General features: G+C 39.8%; 1 protein-coding gene across 1 annotated transcript in view; it reads left to right on the top strand.

Annotated features, from left to right (window-relative positions):
- LOC149323296 (complexin-1) overlaps positions 1 to 2,868 on the top strand; it is a 187,375-nt gene extending 184,507 nt beyond the window's left edge. The window contains exon 4 of the mRNA XM_089488715.1: positions 349 to 2,868. Coding sequence (XP_089344841.1) covers positions 349 to 546 — 198 coding nt within the window. The 3' untranslated portion in view covers positions 547 to 2,868. The remainder of the gene's footprint in view (positions 1 to 348) is intronic.
- Positions 2,869 to 26,051: the final 23,183 nt, after the last annotated feature.

The following is a 26,051-nucleotide window of genomic DNA, read 5'->3' as shown; positions in this document are numbered from 1 at the left end:
CCAAAATGGTCTCCTGTATTCACCTTTTGTGCAACTGCACAAGGGATTAAGAAGGATTTGGATTTCATATAATGTTTCTTTGATTTTTAAGGGGAAGTCAGGTCTTTCTTCTTAGCTTTATAATGCAACGCTGGCCTGACATTTTAAAACTGCTGTTTGATTTAAAGGATGAGCATAATATTGACCACCAGGCACTCAGGCAAGAGGAGCGATCTTTGTAAAAAGTAAATATTGATGTTGGGCAAACCAGATCTCCTGCTTTAAGCCTGGCGATGAGTTGAAGAGTGACAGCTTTCTTGTGTTTTTCTTTTCTTCCTGCCCCCACTTACCCCCCTCACCCTTCTGCAGTATGGAATTAAGAAGAAGGAGGAAAGAGAAGCAGAAGCCCAAGCAGCTCTGGAAGCCAATGCTGAGGGAAGCCTGACACGTCCAAAGAAGGCCATTCCTCCTGGCTGTGGTGATGAGGATGAGGATGAGGAGGAAAGCATTCTAGACACCGTCATCAAATACCTGCCTGGTCCCCTCCAGGACATGTTTAAGAAGTAAATGGCTACAGACTGCCAAGCCTGTCCATGGACAGTAAAGCAATGGATTTCTCATTGATCCAATGGGGAATTTATACTCGCCACACATCACTCGCACCCTCTTCCCACCCAACTCCACCACTCCAAGCCCCTGACATTCACTTGACCCACCTTCTCCGATCCATTCCTTATTTTGTACATATTCACATTTAGTAGATGCCTCCAAATGGATGTAAAGATTTAATGAGCTGCAGTCTACACAACCTTTTTCTTATTATAAAGCCATAGTTCTACGTACGTTCAATAAAGGCAGGTGTATATTTTTAAAAAAAGAGAGAAGGGATGATAACAAGATTGTTTATCTCCCAGAAGGATGGAGAGCTCATCCACAGTGAGCAACTGGGATTTGGTTGTTTTATTTTTTAATCCTTATTTATTAGGTTTATATCAGTGGATACAAGCTAATCCAGTGTTCCACAGCATCAATATGTCCCTTTTTAGGGCTGAGCTGAAAGTATTCACTGTTTTTTCAAGGAACATCTTCAGATGTGTCCAATATAATCGTCCAGTTTTGAGGATTTTTGATTTGTTTTATTTTGGCAATGCCTGTGAAAATGTTTGCTTATTCATTTACATGGCCCTCTCCTTTCTCTGTCTTTATTGACTTCATTTATCATCACTATCATCATCATGTAGACATACCTGATTTGGTAAGAATGTAATGATATCATTGTGTGTTCACTGTGTGATCCCTGATTGCCTGGGATCACCGGTATGATTAATTTAAGAAGCATTGCTCTCAACTTGCCATTTATTTATTTATTTGCCCTCGGTCATGTCAATAGATAGTCAAATCTTATTGGCTATCTAGCTGCACAACATCATCCCGGTCACTATGTGATCCCTGATAGGCTGTGATCACCCATGTGGTTAAGTGCAGAAGATGGTAGAAGCAGTAACCAGATAGGAGCAGGGAGAAATAGCAGTGGAGCAAAGCACTTGAGGAAAGAGAGAATGGTCATTATCAAAACAATAAAAACTGTCAATAATCTCACAATCATATCAAAAAAGAAGAACAGTTAAACTTCAGCAAAATCACTTTTTTCTTTTTTTTCTTTTTGGTCTCTGAAATAAAAATGGGGAAATATTCAGCACAGCCCTGCCCTTCTCTTGCGGGTAAATCTCCAATTTATATGGAAATGAACCCTTGGGGTTCCCCCACCACACACACGGCACCATTATTTTTCAGGACAGACAAGAGATAATTTGGAAACTGACCTATTTACTACTTATATTTCTAGCTGAGGAATCCAAGTGATGGAAGGACTGAACACACCTCTGCTCTATAAATAAGCATCTAATGCCTCTTCTAGGCAATTGTGTTGTTGCCTTGAGAGGAGCCATAACAAGGACCTAGTAAGGAAAGAGTTTATTTAGTCTAAAGATTTCTGTTTTTCCCTTCCTAAATACATGGAATTCTGTCAGGTTCTTTTCTCCAGTCCTATAAGCACCAAGATTGCTTATAGTTCACATTGTCTACCAGTCAGTCAACTCTGTGGAAGAACACACATTGTTTTTTCATGACCTATCGGGGTTTGAATTGGCAAGGGACAAACATGGAAGCCATGTACCCTTTAGAATAGTTGAAGTCCCTTCCTTGTTTTTCCCCCACTTGTGTCCGAAAGCAAATATGTCTCTAGACTTTTACCAGTGGAGACAGTTGGAAGATAATTTGCAGGACATTTGCAGGATATTCCAGCAAGTTGCTCATGGAGAAACAAATGTGGTCCAAAGCACCAGGAATTTGTCAGTTAAATGTTTATTAAAATTTAAATTGGTTAAAATAAATGGATAAATGAAATGTTCATAAAGATATCAGACTGCCCGCATGTGGATTTGGAGGAATTTGTATTGATTTATGATAGATAACCCTTCAATATTATTTCATTGGGCTACCCATCACTAAATAACCCTGAATTTAGGGCCTATATTTCCCTTGCAAGAGCTAAACGTGAAGCATAGATATAGGAGGCCTGGCTGAAATCAGGGGAGAGCCATAGTTTATTGCTTCAGCAATACTATACATGTTTAAAAGGATCCCAGGTTCAACTCTAGGCATTCTCAGTAAAAAGAGTGTCTGTCTGATCCTCTGAATAGCTGTTGCCAACCAAGATGAAAGTACTGGGTTAGATGAGATAATATATAGGTTTGCTGGATCAATTTTCTACTGCAGCATGAGTCTTTGTGCTCTCTTGCCCTCTCAGTACCACTCTGTTAGGGGTAGCAAGATTATTAAAAATTATTGGGAAATTCTTTAGAAAATGTGAGATATATATATATATATATATATATATATATATATATATATATATATAATTAGTATTGGGAAACTGTAATAAGGGGCATCCTAGATGGCCAAGAATCTTTATAGTATGGGACTTATTCTAGCTGGGGGGAAATGCACACAGGTGTTTTTGTGCAGGAAATGCTGTTGCATCTGTTTGCACAGAATACTTCCTGAACAGAGAGTAATCTGCAAAAACAGCACAGTGTTTGACAAATTTCCCACAGTGAGGGGAAAACTGTAAAACTATCCATTCTTGCCTTGGGGAATGAAATTTGCTAAGATTTATACCCCTGCCCTCTAAATTATTTGAACCAAAGCTAGAGGGGATCAGCTTCTTCAGAGGTACAACAACCACACTCTTTCTGCTCCTAGGCCAGAATTAGCCTTGCCTGCCTAGTTTGCTAGAACTGAGGATTCACCACTGATTGTTCATTTGTAGAGCTCTCTCAATGAATACTGGAATTCATGATCACCAACACATATATCTGTCCATTGCTGGTCTAGCTTTGTCACTGCTAGCTATGTAACGTCTAACCATATTCCAGCCAGATAGGAAGACTGGATACTTGAACATTACCTCATTTTAAAAAAAGCCAACACGCTAGGGAAAATGTTTCCATACTCATTTTCTCCCTGACATAATAGAAGGTGGTGGTTTGGTTTTACTTTGAATGCAGGAGAATATTCATCTGTTTCCCCACCTGCAGCTTGAACGGGAACAGTTTACAATGGGTACATTATGCGATGCTGCAGACAGCACAGAAACAGCTTATTCAGTTTATCCGATGGAAGAGTTTATTGAACTTATTCCAAGGCAGTGTTCCAATTACTTGAATGGTCAAACGATCCATACTAGTCTTCCTGATCTCAGTAGAAAAGTAGGAAATCATCCTAGCCAATGAGACAGTTTTACTGAGCAGTGTCACAATCAAGTAGGGAAATACCCAGCCATATTTATTCTGATATTTTCTCTCTCAAGTCATTGTATTCATCTTTTGTGTATGATTGTGATGCCAGATTCTTCACACAGCTCCCAGAGATGGGAAGGCAGCAAGTTGGAGATCATTGTATTCCTCCGCCCTCCTTTAGCAGTTTGGACATATCCTTTGCACCAAGAAAGTTGAAACACAAAAAAATATTGAGCTAAACTTTCCCCCCTTTTATACCAAATCATCAGTTTCAAGGATATTCAACATCTAAGCAGAACAATTCAGTTATTAATTCCAATCTAAAAGGCAGCATTTGATTTCTTTTTAAAAATCTGACTTAGACCTCATTGCTTGATCCATTTCCAGTTCACATCCAATCAATCCTTATTATAGTATATTCATAGTCTAACAATATTAATACAAGTGGATTGTGGATAGCATTTCCTCTTGTGTACTTATTTGTGCATTCCCTTATAAAACATATCAGTCATTCTGAGGTTCACACAGAGCCCTTGGCTCACTTGTGATGCATGAAAATATCGTTATAAAACCTCTTAAGACAGTTTTAAAGACAGGAATTTAAACTACAGCTTGGAAGAATTACTTTTGGATTATAACTCCCCAAATCCCTCAGTCAGCATGTCCTGACCACAATGTTTGATCATTTTTGGAGTTGTGGTACCTAAAGTGGATTTTTCTAATTTAAGTTTAAACATACACAATTAGATTACAAATATAGAAAATACAAGACTGCTCAATAGCAGAAATAAGCATAGATACCTTCCTAAAATGGCTAAAATGCCCTCTGAAACTGTATATGCCTTGCCATCTCCTTAAAATAATATAGGTTAAAGCTTCACTTAGCTTCTGGGTTGGAAGTAGGGAAGGAAAGAATATTCAAAAATAGTTGGAAAAAATAGTTTTAAAAAATTATCAGGAAACTCTGACACAAAGAATCCTGGATAGATAAAAATCTTTGCTGTCCAGGATTTTTCTTTGCAAACTTCACATCTTTTTTTTTTTTTTTTTTTTTACTCATCAAACAGCATTTGCTGCCCAGATTATATCTATGTAAACATATTTTTTCTCTATGTTGAAAATGATGTTTTCTCTTAAAAAAGGAAAAAGAAAGGAAAAGAAACACTCATATGCATATTTTGTGCAAAGTGAGCCCTGAATTGCAAATAGTCTTTGCAGTTTTCAAAACTTTCTCTCAATAGGAATACATTTGCTAAAATTACTCACTCTTTCCTTCAAGAATAAAACTGAGTGGAAATTACATCCCTCTAAAAAGGGGGTGCCACCACTGAAAAGACCTTATTTCTATTCCACTCAAAGGGAAGACTTCACTTGATACCTTACAGCAAAGAGGTAATCATGAAATAGCCTCACCATACTCTCTTAGTAAGTAGTGTGGTGAGATTTTGGGCTCTTGGGTGACAGATGCCTTCATTGAGTAGCCCTGAGTCCTTACCTGTTTCTCCATACCAGCATAAAACCTCTGAGATGTTTAAACCCTTTCTTTTCTACTTGTCACATGCCAGGTTTTAAGAGGAGCGTACAGATTTCTGAACCTGTAGCATGAATACGAATGATATTTATGCATATCATTTCATTTAGCCTGGCTTCCCCAAGAGAATCTTGGAAAAGAAAACTTTGTAAGGTTGATGAGAATTTTCAGACAGGGCCTCCCTAATCCTGAACCCGTAATGATTTATAAATCCCACAATTCCCTGGGGAAAGGGAATTATAGTGATACCCATTCAAATGTGTAAGTGTGGACATGCTCTTATTCCACGTCTTATTCTGTATCATCCTTTTGGTGAACAGTATTATGGCACTAAGCATAGGCCAGTGTTACTGATCCACAATCATTTGCCTACTGTTTTATCTAAATATTATAATTTTTGTTGTTGTTGTAGTGTGCCTTCAAGTCATTTCCAACTTATGATGACCCTAAGGTGAACCTATCATGGGGTTTTCTTACCTTCCTGATAATGATCAGCACAAACAGCCCTTACCGAATGGCAAATTCAGTTTGCATTCCAGCAGGCTTTATCTGTAGTCAAGCTTTGTATGCCAAGGCAGAGCTAATTGCTTTCAGCCTACAACAAGATGTGAAGAAAACAATTACTTTTATGATAGAGTAAAAAGAAAACTGTTTGCTGCAGAACAATCAGGCTACTGATTAGACACATGGCCAGCTACACCTTCCAATCTGCAGTTTGGTCTTGTGAAGCTTGCTTTGACTTGCATTGAAAAAAGGGACCAGAATTTTCTTTCATGGTCTGTGCTGCATAACTTTATGCGTGTAGCAGAGGTGCGAAGGAACCCTATTAGTGAATTGCAAAGATGCATAACAAAAGACTAGCAAGACCATCCCGATGTACATCAGCCTCTACAGAAGAGAGTTGGCACTCCCTAGCTGGTGTATCAATGCACATTGGGTCTTGTTGAGCATCAGGTTCCATTGTGCATTGGGTTCTGATAGGCAACAGTCCTATTGGGCATTGGTCCTGCTCCACAATGGTCACTCTGCTGTCTCCCCTGAGTTGTAAGGTAACCACAACCCCAAGTTAGATTGTGAAACCGCTCAATTATATTACCCACAGACATAAGTCTACTTACAAAGGCATAGGTGAATTCTGTCCAGGATCTCTGAATCAGTCATTTATTTGCTCTGTGGTGTACTCATGATTCCATCATGGGTCCCAGAGCATTAACAGAGCCATAAACAGAATTCAGAGACATAGCTATGTTACTCTGGAGTATCAGTATGCAAAGAGCTCTTTTATCACCTTTGCAACTAACAGTAGCATAGGCTTTTGAAGATTTGGTCTACTTCCTGAGACCAAGTCTACAAAAGCTTGTGCCACAACTTCTTTTGCACAGTTGGTCTCAAAGGTGTGACAAGATCCCTTTGCATACTGATATTCTAGGCTAACACAGCTTCTACAAGATCCCTTTGTAGAGCCATAAAGTTTAATTGTTTTTATTTTTAAACATAGTAAGGAGGGTGTGATATTCTGCTAGAAAATTACTATGAGTGAAAGAATAGCTGGGCTAGTGTATTTATCTCAAACTATCTTTCTGTTAGTGGACTGAAAGGCACCTACATGTTCAGTGAAACTGTATGGTCTCATTCTTTCTGGGTTCTTCTGCTTCAGGGAGCAGGTAGTTTCATTTCTGAAATTTCTCTCAGATTAGGGAAAATTCTTTGAAAAAAGGTAGCATATCAAGGAGAAAGGTTCTAACGTGAACATCTTCCTGGTGTGTAGAGAGATCTTGTAGCACCTTTGAGACTAATTGGAAAAAAGAAGTTGGCAGCATGAGCTTTCGTAGACGAAAGTCTACTTCTGTATGTAAGTAGACTTTAATCTATGAAAGCTGATGCTGCCAGCTTCGTTCAGCATGCATGGGTTTGTCTATTATAGGAAGAGAGGTTTTCAAAAATGCCACTTTTCCATCATCTGAAAACTGTGCTGGGAGGTTCAGACCAAGAATGCATCTGCCATATGATTTTGCTGGATATATAGGTCAGCTCAGAATTATGCACTTGAAACAATGTCTGATTCTGAAGGGCATTTCCCTCCAAAGTGCCTAAAACTGCTGTGAAAATCGTCACAATGGCACTTCCCCACCCAGAAATCAAATGTCAGCACAACCCTTCAGATATCAGCTTTTGACTTGTACGAATTTAGGGACCACTGTCAAAACACCAACACTCAGCACTCCGCCAGTTGATGCACATAAATCAAGACCAAAGAGAAGTGTGGTTCTTTGCTTGGATTCTGAATATCTCTTTATCTTTCCACAGCATTTTTTTTATTTTTATTTAGAAATTGCGTTACAATATGTTCAATCTCAGGTATATTTCTTTTTTAAAAACTAAGTTGTATGGATACAGAAAAAAAACAACAGGCAGTTTCCAATTTCTGCACTGTATCCCTCCCCCAACCAAGTCGTTCTGTTTCAGTTTTTTAAAAATATAAACAATTATATAATGCAGTATTACTCAAAAGGCCTTCACTTTTGGAGGAAGCTAAGTGATTGATTGAGTTTGGCATTCAGCTTCATGAACTTGCATATATTCTTAGAGAAAGCCATATGAAATCAGACTGCAATATTAATTCATGAATGCTATTCTGTGTTTTTTTAAAAACAGACAAACAAACTTTAGATTGTGTGCTAATAAACCACGTTGGCATTTCTCTTGTCTATGTTTCCAGTACGACATGTTAGTTTTCCATCTGCCCAGTCCTTTTACTGAAAACCAACATACCAATGACGTCCAACGCATTTTTCAAACAGGCTCTTAGAACACTAGAACCAATTGTTGTGAGGAATCTGTTGTTGTGATCTAAATGTAATGTCCGATGTATATCTGACCCCGTTACCTGTATCTGTTTAATTCCGTGTTAACCAAGATTCTGGTTATATGTGCTCAGTTGGCAACATCTTTCAGTCAACGTCTTTTTAAACAACGCTTGTTTTCACACTCGCATAATAAATTTTAAAAAAGCAGAATGCTAACTAGATGAGCATTTTCTAATACGCAAAAACAAATAAATAAAAAATGCTCCTTTTTCCTCTCTAAAATGCATGCAGCACCTTCCAAAGCAGCCAGAAGGTGACTTCAAGTAGAGACTTTGTGAATGTAAATTTTGTTTGTAACTTGCCTGCTCCCTTTTCCTGCATGATGTGGGTTCAATGATACAATGTTCTTTTCAAATGGAATCACAGCCAATAAACAACAACAACAAACAAATAAACAAATGGTAATAATAAAAGTGATTTCATGCCTTCTCCATCCAGATATCCCTTACATGCTGTCCTTTGAAAATCCTATTGAGCAATAAGTATATGAGCCTTTCAACACAATGTGTGGCTCCAGACCAAACTTCTTACCAATGGTACACTTCATGGAAGACTCTCTGAGGAATCTATTGGTAATATACCACTATGTCTATGCATGCATTTATTCTTATATCCTGACACCTGATTACTTCTATTCACCTCAACTGGCATTTGAAATAGGTTGGATTCATATCTAGTCACAGTTAGACTGATTTCCAATGGGATAGATTTCAACAGGTCTGCTCTATGAAAGTAGTGAAGAGAGCACTGAAAAGTATGTTGAAAAGCAGAAAACAGTGAGGAGACAAGCTCTACATGCTCTGAGACGGTAACTGTTTATTCAGTATTTTTAAAATGCCCAACCCATTTCGGCCTCAGTCAGAAAAGGTCTTCTTTAGAGGTTAGAAGCAAACACAAATACACATCGCTATGTTTACATGGGGTATGATATGTGCATATGTTTTTGTGGGTTATAGATAACTCAGTGTTGTTCTGGGTTTTTTTTTAATATTTATAGATGTGTATTTGTGTTTGAGTCTAGGCTCTGAAGAAGGCTTTTTCTCATTGATGCCAAAACTCAGTTGACCATCTCAAAGCACATGGCACTTGTTTCATTACTGTTTTCTGCTCTGTGAAGGACCAAGGGCCTGAGCAGATTGCAGGGTGTGGGGGTGGAATATGGTTCACTTTCAGATTTTCCCATTTCATAGGGAGAACCCACTGACAGTACCACCTGCTCTCAAAATGGGCCAAACACCCATAGACAGTCAGCACTGCATCCCCTCTTATGCCAGGATGGACTTGCCAGGATGGACAGGGCACTCACAGGTACAAGCTACACCACTCCATTATTATTTTTCTTTTCTGTCTCAAACACATGCCCACATGTGCACAGACATGTTGACAATAGCCCCTAATTGCATCTCTCATCCTGCCCAATGTGCCAGCCCATTTGACAGCCCAGCGGTGTGACCACCCACTCAATGACACAAGTGATTGTTGTCCATATGGCACATCAGTGGCCCACCATGATCATGGATGTCCCCGGACATGCCCGCTTCCCACACACACGCACACCTTCCCCATAGCCCCTCTTGGACTGATCAGTTTATTAATGTTATGATTAAATCCATTGTTTTGTTGGTGACATCCCATGTTGGTCATTTCATTTCATGGGGTCAATGGTGCAACAGGTCAATGGTGCAGCTCACTACTCATGTGCATATGTGATCGACTCATGGGTAGGTGATTAAAAAAAATTATGGGTAGCAATGATGCCAGCCCCTTCTCCATCTCCACACTGGCACACAGTCCACATGGCTGTGCAATAATTTGCATTTTCTGGCTTGAACAGGAGTAAACCAGGGGTTATTTTTTTTCAGTGTTTAGCCCTGGTATGTGGCTTTGTCCAAGATTCCTCCCATTTTGGCCATATGCATCGTTTAAACAGTTAGGTTTCAAAAGGGGGTGAAAGCGCATTTTTATCACTCCTGTATATAGCCCCCAAGGCAGTATCTGCACTGCAGAAATAATCTAGGATTTGTAGTTTTGAGAGATATTTTGCCTTCTCTCTCGGAGAGCTCTGGTGCCACAAGCAACTGCAAATCCCAGGATTCTGTAGCTTTTAACCATACAGTGCAGATGAGGCTTAAGTCTGGATGCAACCAAGTGTTTATATTTATACATCATACACTTGTAGCAGAATAAGGATGGGGAGACACTTTCGAATTTGTATCCTACTGAAAGATATGGAATGGGAAGAGATGTACAAAGTTGTGGGGCTAGGCCACAATTGATTGATTGATTTGTTATCCTGTTTTTCTTCTGAGATGGGACCCAGTTGGATATGCATTCAGTTTATACTCATTCTTTCTGGACCAAAAGAGCCACTGCACTCAGAAATCTGTGTTTGTTCAGATTTCTGAATGCAGTGGCTGTGTTGGTCTAGAAAGAATGAGTATTACACAAAACTACAAATTCCAGGAGCTAGTCAAGGGACTGAACCCATTTTAGGGACAGGGTTCAACTCTTGGGCAGCTCCTTTAAAACCTGGATTAAAACCCTTAGCCTTATTGGAATGGCTGATGGATTGGCCATAATTTATAAACACAGTAAGCGTTAAGATGTCCACTGGAAACTGCACTGCTATTTGTTTCCATTATAGGGGGTAGGTCCCAAGGGAACAAATGGTTTCAATGAGCTGCTGGCTTTGAATAGCTACTTTTCAGCATACGATTTTACAACATTTGATATGTGTCCATGTACAAACCTAAGTACACACATAAACACACAGTTTGTTTTAATTCTGCAATTTCTTTCTCCCATATTGTTCTTCTTCACTCTACTTTGACCTGTACTCTAGGAATACCATGTCTGATTTCAGTAGATAGAGGGAAGTCAGCAAAGAGATCTTACTGGAAAGCTGGAGGCTTTCAGCAACGTTTACTCTTAGCATTGAATATTGCCTTGTAGAAAAGCAATATTTCTGAAGAACTTGTGCTTATTATATCATATTCCAATTTATATTATACAATACAAATCTAATCTAATATAATAATAGTTATCCTTCACTTTACAAAGAAACTCCCAGATTGGATTAGAATAAAAGTTGAATCTGTTCTGAACTCATTTTAGGGATAGGGTTCAACTCTTGGGCAGCTCCCTTAAAACTTGGATTGAAACGCAAAGCAGATTCACTGTCCCATTGACACTGAAGACAACAACTGCTACTGTAAACCACTTATAAAGGCTGGTCACAGAACAGGATGTACGGTAGGTTTACAAACCATGGCTTGCACTAATCTTGTTTAAGAATTATTTCTGTATTAAGCAAACCCAATTAAACCAGTATGTCTGCCTTTGTGGTTGGCAAACAAATCTTCTTGGTTTCTCCCTATATACACATTCTGGGATCAGAATTTAATAGGATATTATGGTGAAGGACTAAGATCTAATCTGCACTGCAGATTTGTAGTTTGATGGGGCAGCAAAACTCTCTGACAGAGAGATCTAAATGTATCACAAAACTACAAATCCCAGGATACCTTACCATTGAGCCACGGCAGTTAAAATAGTATCAAATTGTATTTATCTGCAGTGAAAATTAGATGTATGTTAACACCAATTTAGAAGAGTCTTTTGTATAGTTTTCTCATTCCTACATTCATGTGTGTTTTTTCCAAGTAGGGGAATAAAATAACCACTCTGATGGAACAGTTGAGAAGTTTGGAATATTTTACCCTTCCTTTTCCACAAAATCTACAGGCCAAGAAAATTTATCCAAACTCCTTTCCTAGAAAGTATCTCTCAATGCACATTCCTTTCCACTAAAATGCAGACTGTTATTAATAAGAACAAGCTCCTATATCAATGTCTCTTTTCCTGGAATACCTCTCAGCTTTTGCAAACTCATCCATTTTGCCCATGAAAAATGTGTGTCCTCTACTCCAGTCCCACTTTCTGAATGCTGAGGTTCTACGTGCATAAGAAATTCTAAACCTCTTTCTTTCAAATGGCCCCAGTGACTGCAAATGTTGCAGAAAAATAGCCTAAGGGCCTTGTCAGTCTGCTCAGGAAGAAAACGTGTCATTCTGCCAACAGGATATAGGACTGAACTGGGTCCCTCTATTGTTTTGCTAACTTACCTGCTGAACATACAGAAGGCACCCAAATAAACTGTTATCACCTTATTATTCCTTCAGCATTTTCTCTTTTTAACATCTTTGCCTAATGAAGAAGCCAGTGGAGCTTCGAAAGTTTGCAGCATGCCTTTTGTACCTTTTTGTTGATCCAATAAAGGTGTCACTGTTTTATGGATTTTGGATGTTATTGCACTTTGCTTCATGGCCAATAGGACTACTGCTGGATATTTTTTCTGAATATCAAGCAGTTATGGATCCAGAGTATGATTCTGTAACTGCAATATGAAATGGTAGCCTTTATTTTCCACCTACGTTTCAAATCCTTCATTGAAATTATCAGAAAGATAGCTGTTTATGACAGTGAGAAGTATGAAAGGAATGAATTGGTCCTGTAAAATTAATTAACTTGTCATTGTAGTGATATTATATGAGCCATTCAAGAACTAGTGTTAATGCTCATTTGCCACCATCAGTGTTGGTTTGATATGAATTCGTTAATGGTGCATTAGTGAAAATTACAAAATTACTTTGTTATGTTAATTGGTCATAATCTGGCCTTTAAAAACAGTTAAAACAGACAACTCCTTATTTACCTGCCAAAAGTAACAAATTAAAATGGCATGAAACATTAGTCCTTACACATCCAGTTTGTGTGATGATTGAAATAGCAACTTTTTAAATGTTGTTTTTTTAAAAAAAAACACCCATTAGGTGTAACAAAACTTTTTTTCAACCAATTGTTTCTAACCGCTTCATTTAAGAATGTTTAAAACTGGGAGAGGAAGATACCATGTCATCCAACTATCGCGATTTCCCAGGGACAGTCTCAATTAATTCTCTGTCATCCCACTTTTTCAGCTGCTTTAAAATGTCCCACTTTCTCTGTTCTGCTTTCTCATTTTATCCTTACCTCACACCAGTCTGCAAACTGAATTCAAGAGTAGTTTTCATTCAGTTAGCTCAGAAAGACAGATAGGAGAGAAGGAGGCAGAATCTTGACCTTCCCTGTACATTCAGGCAGAAGCAAACTGCTGCAACTTCTCCTAACTTGTTCATTCTTCCTCATTAATAATGTTTGCCATCTTCACCACATTCTGATGTTGTTTGGCTACAGGTGTCCCAATTTTCATCTGTGAAATGTTGGATTGGATCAACATGGTGTAGTGGTTTGAGCATTGGTTTGAGTCCTGGTTCAGTGATGGAAAACTCCTGGGCGACCCTGGGCAAGACAACTCTCTCATCTTCAGAGGATGGCAATGGCAAACCCCCTCTGAAGAAACTAGTCAAGAAGCCCTGTGATATATTTGCCTTAGGGTCAGAAACAACTTGAAGGCACACAGCAACAACAACATAAGATACCAGTTTTTGTTGAGATGAGAACAGGTATGTGCCTTTGACAAGATGCACAGCTATATTTCTTGAAGCTACAAGTAAAAACAACATTGTTCCTTTTTAATTACTGGTGTGAGGAATAATTCATCTGACAACTAAAAGATGGCAAGGAGGGAGCCACCTTCTAACCTGTCAAATTATTATAGCCACTCACATTATGATTCCCCTTAGTAGCAGGGCCAAATAAAGATGCTATCAAGGGGCTCCTTGCAAGCAAGTTTAATCATGCTATCTATTAGCATAATTTGCTTGTAATTACAAAATGCCATGTTGGAAGACAGGTCAGTAGTGTTTAATGAGTAGCTCAACTCTCTTATTTTTACTAAGCAATTGCAGTTCTCAGAGAGGGATGGCCAACAAAATGCATACCTGGTACATTGTATTTCCACAGAAAGTATATTCTTTTTGATTTTCAGGACAGCATCTTTGTTCTTGCTCACTCAGCTCTCTCTAGATGTGCTTTTCTCATTAGCTCAAGTTTGTTTGTTTGTTTGTTTGTTTAGGAAATGCTGAGTCAGACTCAAGTACATACGATGGTGATGTTGGGCTTTCAGCAAGGCCCAGGGCCAACTCTGCCATTACGCAGAGGATGAGGCATTTGCCTCAAGGGATAAATTTTGACTGAAATGGAAGGGTAGCAAAGCTCTCGGTGTTACATACTGTGATTCTGTATATATGTATATATGTGTCAATTTATATTCTAATTCAGGCAGCAAAATGTCATGGTCCAACCCTGTCAAGCACCAGGATATTGCATGTCCTTCTTCTATAAGATGACCACCACCACCACCCACACACACCAATATCCCTGAGCAGGCCTTGTAAATCATATGCCTGGACAACCATTAACTTCCAGCAGTTCCAATTTGTCGGGGACAGTCTGGTTAATCTTCTCTTCTCCCACCTTTTCAAGTCTTTTTAAAATGTCCCCATGGTATCCTGCCCATGGTTTCCACCCAGGTTAATCCCCGGGCCAACGCAGTGATGGGCAAGTGTTCATACACTTAACAATCACCACACTATCGATCTGCCACTGCCATGCACCCTTAACCTGATGCTGATGCTGAGACATTCATCCCAAAGGCCCCTCTGGCCCTTTAAGGATGGCAACACTTGCCACACATCCAAATCCAGCCTGATCCCTATTGTCCGCACTCAGGAAACTCCCCATTTCCCTGGAAAAAATGGGAGTAAACTGTTAAATTCAGAGTAGCCTGTGAGGTTTTTCCACACTGATTTAAGGGCCACATGGGGCAGATTCAGAGCAAATCAGGATGTAAATAGATCGTAGCAGATACAAAATGAGTCTAGGGGTTTTGGCTAGTGTAGATGAAATCCTTTTCTCTTTACAGGAGTGGAAGGAAGCAGTATTTATAGTCTTTCTTATTGGAAGATGGAAAAAAAAAGTTACTGAAATTCATTTTATACATGCAGACTGAACTTATCAGTGTTTGTGGGGGGGGGGGGGAGAGACACACTCAGTGCAGAATGTGCAGCTGTGACAAATTTTCTGAACTGAGCTTTGGTCAATGTATTTTCCATTTGCAAGACTAACCCTTCCCATGGGCAGTAGCAATCCCTGTGTCACATATTGAAAAATTCTCCATATTTATTTAATGTGGATCAGACTTCACCTAATTCAATATCCTCACTCTGGTTTCCTGGACCTGGGGTTTTGGCTTGCATTATCCAAGCAGGATGACATGAGGCTGGGGGGAACATAGGCCTTTTAACTCGTGCAGAGAACCCCAAAGTCTAACAAATGAAGCATCACTTAATGATGCAGAGAAGAAACCAAATCTAAAGCTACAGCCGATGAAAGTAACTGAAAACAGAGAGATTTTAAAATTTTCCTTTCTAATACTTAGTATAATTTAATTGAGGATGGTCAAAAACATTTGTTTTTCAGTGTTAAGAAACCATGACAAGAAGAGTTCTGGACTGATGAGAATCTTTGCACTTCAGGACTTATTCTACACAAAATTCACATATAGTTATTTTGTGGAGAAGATAGTATTTTCTGCATTGAAAAAAGCATTTTCTGTGCAGAAAAAAAATTATTGAAATATTGCTTCCTGCACAAAACATGCTGTTTTCGGCACAGAAATGCTGTAATTGGGAATTTATTCTGCATCAAAGTTGTACATAGTTAATGTTGATAGAAAACAACATGTCCCATGCAGGAAACAGTATTTCTGCATTCAGTATTATTTTTCTATGTAGAAAACACCGTTTTCTGCACAATCATACTGTTTTCTGTGAAATGCAACCATATGTGAATATTGTGCAGAATATACCCAAAATTGCAAATAGTCTTTGAAAACACCGTGGTTTTCAAAGACTTTCACACAAGGGGGGAAACATTGCTCAGATCACTCATTGCTACCTTTGAGACAAAATTTAGTGAATAATTGCATCCCTAATCCCATAGAAGAGAAATGGTTAGTCTGTATTAGGCCCCATACAGACAGGCCAAAATAAAGCTGCTTCAGGTCACTTTGGAGGTATGCTGTTTAAATGATGCATGCGTCCTAAGAGTCCGGAAGCCACGCCAAAGCCACACTCCAACTTTCGCGTGGCTTCCGGACTCTTAGGACTCATGCATCATTTAAACAGCATACCTCCAAAGTGACCCAAAACAACTTTATTTTGGCCTGTCTGTACGGGCCCCATGTTGCTCCTTTTTGCATTACCTTGGCAGTTTTAGGCTAGGAAAAGATGTGAAGACAGAGAATGGAATCAGGGAGTGAATTTATTTCTAACCTGCTTGCACAATTTTCATAGCTATGTGGCAGAAGGGTCATGCTTGTGCACTTTGATTTTCCTTGTTTGCTTTTGCTGAATGTAATCCTTGAGAGTAGAATTCAGAGACATAGCCATGTTCGTCTGAAATATCAGTATGCAGAGGGATCTTGTAGCACGTTTGAGACTGTGTGAAAGAACTTGTAGCTTAAGCTTTTGTAAACTTCCACCAAAGAAATATACAGTGCGCCCTTCTTTTACGTGGGGAATCTGTTCCGGACCCCCCCACCCCGCATAAAAGAAAAAGCCCATATGCTTGAGCCCCATTAAAAGTAATGGGGCTCATGCTCGCGGCAGTGGCAGTGTGCACGCACCATGGGCATGCACGCCCTTGTTTCTTCCAGCATGCACCACCACTTCATCCGGCGCTGCTTTCAGCCTATGCTGAAAGCAGCATATAAAGCGCCCACGTATGAAGCGGGTACACTGTGCAATTTGACACCATTTTAACTGTCATTGCTCCATTCTTCAGAACCCTAGGATTTTTAGTTATCTGAGGCACTAGCACTCATTGACAGAGAAGGTTAAAAACTTTGTAAGGCTATATATCCCAGGATTCCATAGCATGGAGGTACAGCACTTAATGTGGTGCCAGACTACATTCTTTCTACAATGTAGATGATCCTCAAGTCTATGAAAGCTACAATATTTTTCCATACAATCAGTCCCAAAAGTGCTACAAGATTCCTTTGCATACTGACAATACTTGGGAGTCAGTCTTCAATTGGTCTCACTTAGATCAGTTCACACCAGTCCAGGAGCTCCCCATAGGCACTCATGGGAAATCAGATTATTGGTCAGGGAATTGGTTCCTTAGGGGACCATTTCTACCACTGTCTGTGAGAGGATGCTAGACCCCCTTAGCAAAAGGGCTGCAATCCTACTTAGCTATATAATAATCCTTATTGTATAGCAATAACATGCATCAGTGTTTCACATCTAATGAATTCTTGGGAAAACCTGGAATTATACCTAGTTCCAAAACAGAATAGCAGCCTACATTTTGTTCAGTAAACTCATAGCGGTATATATGGCTCACCTCTTCATAATAATCCTGTGAGGACAAACAGCCAAAGCAAGAATGACTGGTCCAAAGCTTTTCCATGAATTTAGATGTCCAGTGGGGACTAGATATGTCAAGTCCCACTCCCATCACTCTAATTACTAAACACCACTCCTTTCATTTGCTTTGATTAACCACTGGAATATCAACAGAAAGGATTTCTGCATTAGGAGTCCACCTGGCAGCGTGGCTTTCGACAAGACCTCTATTTTGGTGGCAATTTGAGCCACCCATCCGAAAACATGGAAATTAAATGGGCCTAGTTGTTTCCCAGTGTTTTGTTTTGATTAATGCATAGAGTTGTAAAGTGTTTTGTAGACCAAAGTGCTCTTTAAATGATTAATAACGGGAAAGCAGGCTTGGCATTTGCATGCAAAGTTAATGGAATGTACTGCTATAATATTAAGGTTTGCACCAAAACAGAAAATGTCAGAGTAATAAGAAGGTGAAGTTACTCAGTGGTAATTACAAGCTAATATCGCTGCCCATAGTTCTTTTGTGTGATGGGATAAAAGCAGATTAAATCAGAGAAGACAGATGAGTTGCGGATATCGTATTCCATTTCATTTCCCCATGATTATTTATTACATTTTATCTCCACATTTTCTCCAAGGAACTCAGGACAGCTTGCATAAATCTCCCCCCTCTGCAAATGTAAAAACATTATACCTTGTGAGGCAGTTCATGCTAACAGATTATGTCCAAAATTATGATTGAATTCAGTCTTAAATCCAAGTCTCCATGAACATAAACTTGCACAGTTAAAATTACACTATACTGGCATGGAAATATGGGTATGGAGAAGCCCCCTCAAAGGTTTTCCTATTGTTATCAGCATTCTTTTGTCCCTTTCACTTTTGAACATCTTCACATACTTCTCAGTATGATTTTTCAGGATTTCGTTAGAATTTTACTTTTCATTAATATCAGATATTGGAAGTATTATTTTGGGGGAGTAAAATTCTTGAAATCCACCAGACATTATGGTGGATCATAGCCATGTAGCCTGGAAATATCTGGAAATTATGCTGATGCTCTAGCCCCAAATCCTCCCAGTATTGTCCACGTCAGGGAGATTATCTTGTACTTCCTACTGAATGGTAGACAACACTTGCAGCAGAGCTCCACAGAGAGCAATGTTTGCCATGGTACTGATTTTCAGCCTTTTTCTTAACTAAATGACCTCACTATTCACATGTAAAGTGAGATTGAGGGGAAATTTGAACGCATGTTTCTACCATCATTTCCACAGTCTTCCCCAGGAGCATTTTCTCATCCTAGTTCCAAGGTGCATTGGATTCAGATGAAATGTTTACGAATCATCAAAGTGGGGAGAAAATAAATGAGGAGGAATGGCAGAGTTTATCTCGGCTCTCCCCAATAACATACTTCCTCTGAAATAATAAGTTAGACCAATGGTTCTCAAACTTTGACCCTTCAGGTGTTTTGGACTTCAGCTCCCAGAATTCCTGGCTGCTGGCCAAAATGCACAGGGTTTCTGGGACCTGGAGGAGCAATGTTTGGGAACCACTGAGTTAGACCATTACTCCTCACTTTATACATGAACTGAAGCCACTCCAGATCTTAAAATGTCCTAGTTTTTCTCTTCTCTTTCCACCTTCCTCCACTTCTTACTTCAATTGCTACAAACTGTGTCCAAAGTGCAAAGTAGTTTGTAATCAATTCAAAAACAGAGAGAAGAGAGGAGAATTGAGGGATGAATCTTGCCCTTCCCTATAAACTCAGACAAAAGCAAACTGCTGCAAAGTCTCCTAGCATGCATATCCTTCCATATAAATAACTTTTGTCATCTTGACCACTCTAAATTTGTTTGGCTATATGTGTCAGAGTTCTCACCTATGGAATATTGGAGGATATGTGTAAGTGCCATTTTTATGTCAGCAATCAAATAATCAGGATGCCATATAGAAGTTGAGAAAGTTTTGCCCCAAAATAGCCTCCAAAATTCTGGGTAGACTTATCCACAGGGCAATAGGTCCTTCGACCAAGCCTGTCCCCAGCTGGGCTGCCTCTACAAGGGACAGCCCAGCTGGGGAGATGCTGGGGAGAGGCGACCGATCACCCCACAGCCTCTCCCCAGCCAGGCTGCTTCCATTGGGGAAAGCCCAGCTGGGGACAAGCTGGGAAGGGCAACCGATCGCTCTGCAGTCTCTCCCCAGTTGGGCTTCCTCCACAGGGGAAAGCCCAGTTGGGGACTGGATTGCAAGGGCGAGCAATTGCCCTGGACGCTCTGCCCAGCTGGGCTTCCTCCACGGGGGAAAGCCCAATTGGAGACAGGCTTGCAAAGCACTTGCCTTGGAGTCAATCTCCAGCTGGACTTCCTCCACGGAGGCAAGTGCAGTTGGGGAGAGCCTGGGAAGGACGAGCGATTGCTCCGCAGCCTCTCCCTTGCTGGGCTTCCTATGCACTGGAAAGCTCAGCTGGGGACAGGCTGGGAAAGATGAGGGATCGCTAGCAGCCTCTCCTCAGCTGAGCTGCCTCCTTAAGTCTGATGCTTGACGTATCCATGGGTCATATAAAAATCCTCATTTTTGGCCCTAAAAGCTGACCTCAACTTATACACAAGGTCAACTTATAGACGAGTATATACGGTACCCCAAATTGCCTTTGTGCTCAGTTCCATTCCTCAGTGTCCTATTTAAATTGAATCCATAGGTTTTGTCTCTTTGTTCTGAAGTGGACTGTTGTCAATATTATTAAGTCTTGACTAGTTTCCATTGGCACCCACATCAAGATGCTTCTTTTAAAGTCCACAACATGGTATGCAGTTTATTTTTAAATAGGAGCTACTTTAACCTCAACCACTTTCATTCATCTTCTGCTTCTTCTAGAAATGCTGTGAGACTATTCAGTACTTTTTTTACTCCTCTGAAACTTCCGTGAGTAATACATCTGAGCTGAAACCTCTAAACTTGCCTTTGCAGTTCACATAAGGTAAAAGTAAAGTTTGCTGGTAGCTTTAGTTAGCAGAACTGCATACAAAATGACAGCAACTTACTTGTATTTAAAGGACACCTGGTTTCAGTCAGTTCTAAGTTACATTTGGCGCTGTCTGATGCCCAGATGGATGAATATGCAGTTGAAGAATGTAGTTGCACCATATAATCCCATGTGTAATAATAGAGAGGCCTATGCCCGGGATGAGCATGCATGGAGGATCTGAGGGCCACTTTTTCCACTTCCTAAAACCAGAAATGACGTTTAGCGATAGCTGGTTACATTTCAAATATGTTTTTATTGGATCACCTTGCAAGTATACCAAGTACCAATTCAGAGATCTTCCTGGGAATTTAGGGCCTAAACAAACTGGCATAAAATGCCGGCATTGGGGTGGAGTGGGAGTGTGGTGACCACCTGCCACATGTCCCAACTCTGTCCCGATGGTAGCATCATGCCACCCACCCAACTGTATGGCAGGCGGTATCATGCCATTTCTTTGGTGGAGCATTTAGATGTGCTGTGCCAAAGAAATGCTGAAATGCCGCCACCATGGCAGCAAGGGCAGCTTTTTGCCATTCTAAAAAGGAGTGGCATTTTGAAGCTTCTTTTTAGAGCATGAGGTTGCTGCAACCCCGATCTGGCGCTGAAAGTGGTGGCGAGACACCTGTCTATTGGGGTGGTCTGTTCAGCCCCTTAGATAGGACAGGTATAATTAATCTCAACCTCTCATCCTTGTAAAAGGTGGAAGAGAAAAGGATGTGAGTTATAGACTCTACAAAACCCTCCCTAGAAGGGCATACTTTTCGGACCATAGTTCCCAGAATCCTCCACCCAGCATGGAGATTAGGAGAGTTGTAGTCAGCATGGTGTAGTGGTTTGAATTTTTGACTCTGGAGACCAGGGTTGAATTCCCTTCACAGCCATGAAATCCACTGAGTGATCTGGGTTGAGTCACATGCTCTCAACCTCAGGGGAAGGCAATGGCAAAACTCCTCTGAACAAATCTTGCCAAGAAACCCCCTTGACATAGGGTCATCACAAGTCAGAAATGACTTGAAAGCACACACAACAATAACACCAACAACAGCAACAACAGTGCAAAAACAAACTTGTCAAAAATCATGTATATGTGAGAGACACACACTACTCGTAGTCTTCTGCTGGTGTCTGCACTGCTAAATCCAAACATTGTTTCCAATTTCTGGCTGATTGCTTGAGACTGTAAATGACTTTGTTTAATTTTTAAACAGACTCAGTTTTGCCAATTTCATATACTGGAGCTCTCTCTTCCAGATATCCATTCTGTACATGCAGCTGCTGGAATTGGGGCATCGTGCATAAGCCTTTTCTTTGTTCTTCTGCTCACTCACCAGATACATGGGTGCCCAAATAAGCCTACAATAAAGCCATGCTCAAATTTGGGGGGTATACTTCCTATCAAGAACAACACATCCATTAGATTTTTGATGTTAACTGCCCTCGAGTCGATCTTGACCAATGGCGACCCTGCTGATGAGACATCTCCAAGACCCACTGTCCTCCACTGCTCTGCTCTGCTCCTGCAAACTCATACTCAACTTTAATAGAGTCCATCCATCTTGCATGCAGCCTTCTTCTCTTTCTGCTTCTCACTACCTTTCCTAGCATTACTGATTTTTTCCAATCATTCATGCCTTCTCATGATATGTCCAAGATATGACAACCTGAGTTTTGTCATCTTGCCTTCCAGGGAGATTTCTGGCCTGATCTGCTCCAGGACCCATTTGTTTGTCTTTTTGGCTGTCCATAGATTCCTTAGCACTCTTCTCCAGCACCACATTTCGAATGAGTTGATTTTCCTCCTATTTTCGTTCATAACGGTCCAGCTTGTATGATTCTGACTTTTGTGCTCAGTTGTACAGTATATTCTTGCATTTTAGGATTTGCTCTAGTTTCCTTCATAGCTGTCCTTCCCATTCTTAATCTTCTTCTGACTTCCTGGCTGCAGTCTCCATTTCCATCGATGTTTGATACCAGGTATGATTATTCTTTTACTATTTCTATTTTTTGTTGTCTAATTCAAATTTGTGTAGGTTTTCTGTATGTTCAACATTAGGCCTGCCTTTTCACTTTCTTCCTTGATCTTTCTTAGTAGTTGTTCTAGGTCTTTGAGGTTTTCTACTAGTGTTATGGTATCATCTGCATATCTCAGATTGTTGATATTCCTTCCTCCTATTTTCACTCCTCCTTTTTCTATGTCCAGGCCTGCTTTTCTTACAATATGTTCTGCATATAAGTTGAACAAGTAGGGTGATAAGATGCAGCCTTGTCTGACTTCTTTGACAATTGAGAACCATTCTGTTTCTCCATGTTCTGTTCTAACAGTAGTCTCTTGTCCTGAGTACAGATTCCTTATCAAGACTATCAGATGTGTTGGCACTCCCATGTCTTTAAGGGCGTTCCACAACCTTTCAATGATCTATGCAGTCAAAGGCTTTTCTGTAGTCTATAAACCACATGCTGATTTTCCTTTAGAATTCCCTGGTGCACTCCATTAGCCATCATACATTTTAAATGTGGTCCCTAGTGCCTCTTGCTTTCCTGAACGCCACTTGGACCTCTGGGATTTTTCTCTCCATATATGGCTGGAGTTTATGTTGCAGACTTTTGAGCATGATTTTGCTTGCATAGGAGATTAGTGCTATGGTCCAATAATTGTGTCTCCTTTTTTGTATGGATGGGGATGTATATTGATCCTTTCCAGTCTGTTTGCCATTGTTTTGTTTTCCATGTCTCTTGACATATATCAGTTAGCACTGTAGTTGACTCTGTCACTGTGGATTGCAGCAGCTCAACTGGAATATCATCTGTTCCTGGTGTCTTGTTTTTCACCATATCTTTTATTGCAGCTTCTACCTCATTTTTTAGAATTTGGGGTTCATCTTCATATGGCTCTTCATGTCATGTGTCTTTAATTCTGTCATCTCTTTTATATAGCTCTTCTGTGTATTGCTTCCATCGCCTTTTTATTCCTTCCTGGTCTTGAATTGTGTTATTTTCATTGTCATAGAGCATCCCAGTCCTTGGTTTGAACTTTCCTTTGATTTCCCTGATCTTGTGGAATAGGTCTCTAGTTCTGCCCTTTTTGTTGTTGTCTTCTATTTCTCTGCTATGCTTATTGTAGTAGTTCTTTATCTTTAAGCACTAGCCATTGTACTGTTGCATTTATGGTTCTTTGCTTGTTCCTATCTCCTTTTTGTTTTGCTTCTCTCATTTCCTTTATAGCTTGTAACATTTTATTTGTCATCCATTGTTTCTTCTCCTTCTTTTTGCCCATTGAAAGTGCCTGTCTGCATTCTTCTTTTATTATGTCCTTCACTTCAGACCAAACCTCCTTTGGTTTTCAGTCACTTATGCTTAGTAGTGCAAATCTGTTCCTTACATTGTTGATTAATTTGGTGGAATTATTGTTAAGATCATATTTTTGAATCATGACTGTTTTTGTTTTCTTCTTCAGTTTTACTCTTATTTTTGATATGAGTAATTCGTGATCTGTACCATAGTCGGTGCCTGATCTTGTCTTGGCCACCAGCATGAAGTTTCACCTTCTTTTGCTTCCAGTTATATAATCTATTTGGTTTTTCTGTTGGCCATCTGGTGACGTCTATGTGTTTAACCTTCTTTCTGGTTGGATGAAAAATGTGTTAGCAATAAATAGGTTGTTGGCTTCACAAAAATCTATCAGACGCTCACCTGCTTCATTTCTTATGCCTAATCCAAATCTGCCTACTATTTTCGAATTCTCTTTGCTTCTGACTTTGACATTCAAATCTCCAGTAATCAGTTTGACATCCTTGCTGGTGTGTTGTAACTTTCTTCCTGTAATTCTTCATAAAATCTATCAATTTCTTCTTGTTCTGCATCTGTGATTGGTGCATACACTTGAATTATGGTGATATTCATTGGTTTCCCATGTAGCCTTATTGATATGATTCTGTCTGATTTTGCATTGTATTCTATGACTGCATTCGCTGTATCTTTTCTTAGTATGAAAGCCACCCCATTTCCTCGTGTCTTTTCATTCCCTGAGTAGAAGACAGTATGGTTGTCAGATTCAAAGCGGCCCATTCCTGTTCATTTTAATTCACTCACCCCCAGTACTGCTATGTTCGTATGTTACATTTCCATTTCATTTTTACTATGTCTAGCTTAAAAAGAAGATGTGCTCCTGCTTTATTTCTGCCTTTCCTTATCATGTCCTCTTTATGTTGTTTCTTCCTGTGTTGAATTCCAGGGGAGGCAGCAGTGGCTGATAACTTTAATGTCAGTAAGGCTCTGAATCCACTTCAGCATTTAGTACAAACTTTAAATGAGTTATCCAAGTTATCAACTCTATTTGGATGACAGAGTTTAAAGTCTTTCAAATCTGAAGATCCACTCTCCCACAGACAAGGACACCACAATCTTCCATTACACAAATGAAGGACTTCTCCTCTTCCTCAGATGGCAAATGATCCAAATCAGGAAGAAGTGTATTCTGCCACCTTGAAGTGAGACAACTCCCTGCTTGGGCCAGGGGCTCCTGTTGGCTCCTTCTCTTTCTCCTATTCTTCCTGTTCTGAAAATTACTATGTAGGTGGATGGGAGTGCATAACACAAGCCACATTTAAGCAGACAACAAACTTGTGACAAAGACAGAACCAAAGAGCAGAACAGAACAGAACAGAACACACAGTTGGGTTCTTTTCCCAAAGATGTTAGGGAGGGGCGAGAAAGGTCTTTCTGTGTTCTATCTTTGTCATTTTCGAGAAAAGGAGAAAAATAAAAGTCTTACCCCATTCTGGCCTCTTTAAAAGGGATCAATGAAAATGAATCTTCCCACATGTACCCATCATTGATCGTGTGATACCATACTACAATTCCAAACTTCCAAGGCCCTCAACAGCTGAGTTCATGCTTTCAAGTTCCAGAAATACCTATGCTTGATCATGTTTGGTGAACCAGCAGAGGTTTATGTCGGTTGCAATAAAAAGGGAGGTTGAGCTTTTTACAAATAATGTTTCATTTGGAATACAGTGATTTTCATATCCTTATGTGAAGTTATTGTCATGTGTACTTTCTCTAACAACATCATTATGAAACAGCATGAAAGACTAAATCACTCATGCTTTAGTTCTACTGAAACAAATGCAACAAATATCTCACTGATATAAATAAAAAATAAAGCCAGCACTTGGAAGGGGCTACAGCTTTCAGAATCCCTCAGCCATTCAGAATTTTTCAAAGTTGTGATTGAAATGTTACAAATTTAAAGTACACTCTTAATGCAAGGGGGTAGAATGTGGAGACATAGCTATGTTAATCTGAAATATCAGTATTAGCTGAGGAAGTAGACCAAGTCTATGAAAGCTTATACTACAACTTCTTCTGCTCATTTAGTCTCAAAGGTGCTAAAAGCTCCCTTTGCATATCTTAATTCAAGGATATTCTGACAGTAGGAGATTAGACTGAGCACAAGTTTCTTTTGCCAACAGAAATGTCCTTTTGCCAGCAGAC

The sequence above is a fragment of the Sceloporus occidentalis genome, unplaced genomic scaffold (assembly GCF_023333645.1).
Source record: "Sceloporus occidentalis isolate IW3139 unplaced genomic scaffold, rSceOcc1.0.p SCAF_1, whole genome shotgun sequence".
Classification (NCBI taxonomy): domain Eukaryota; kingdom Metazoa; phylum Chordata; class Lepidosauria; order Squamata; family Phrynosomatidae; genus Sceloporus; species Sceloporus occidentalis.
Note: the sequence above shows the minus strand (reverse complement) of the source record. Positions and strands in the feature narration are given on the sequence as shown.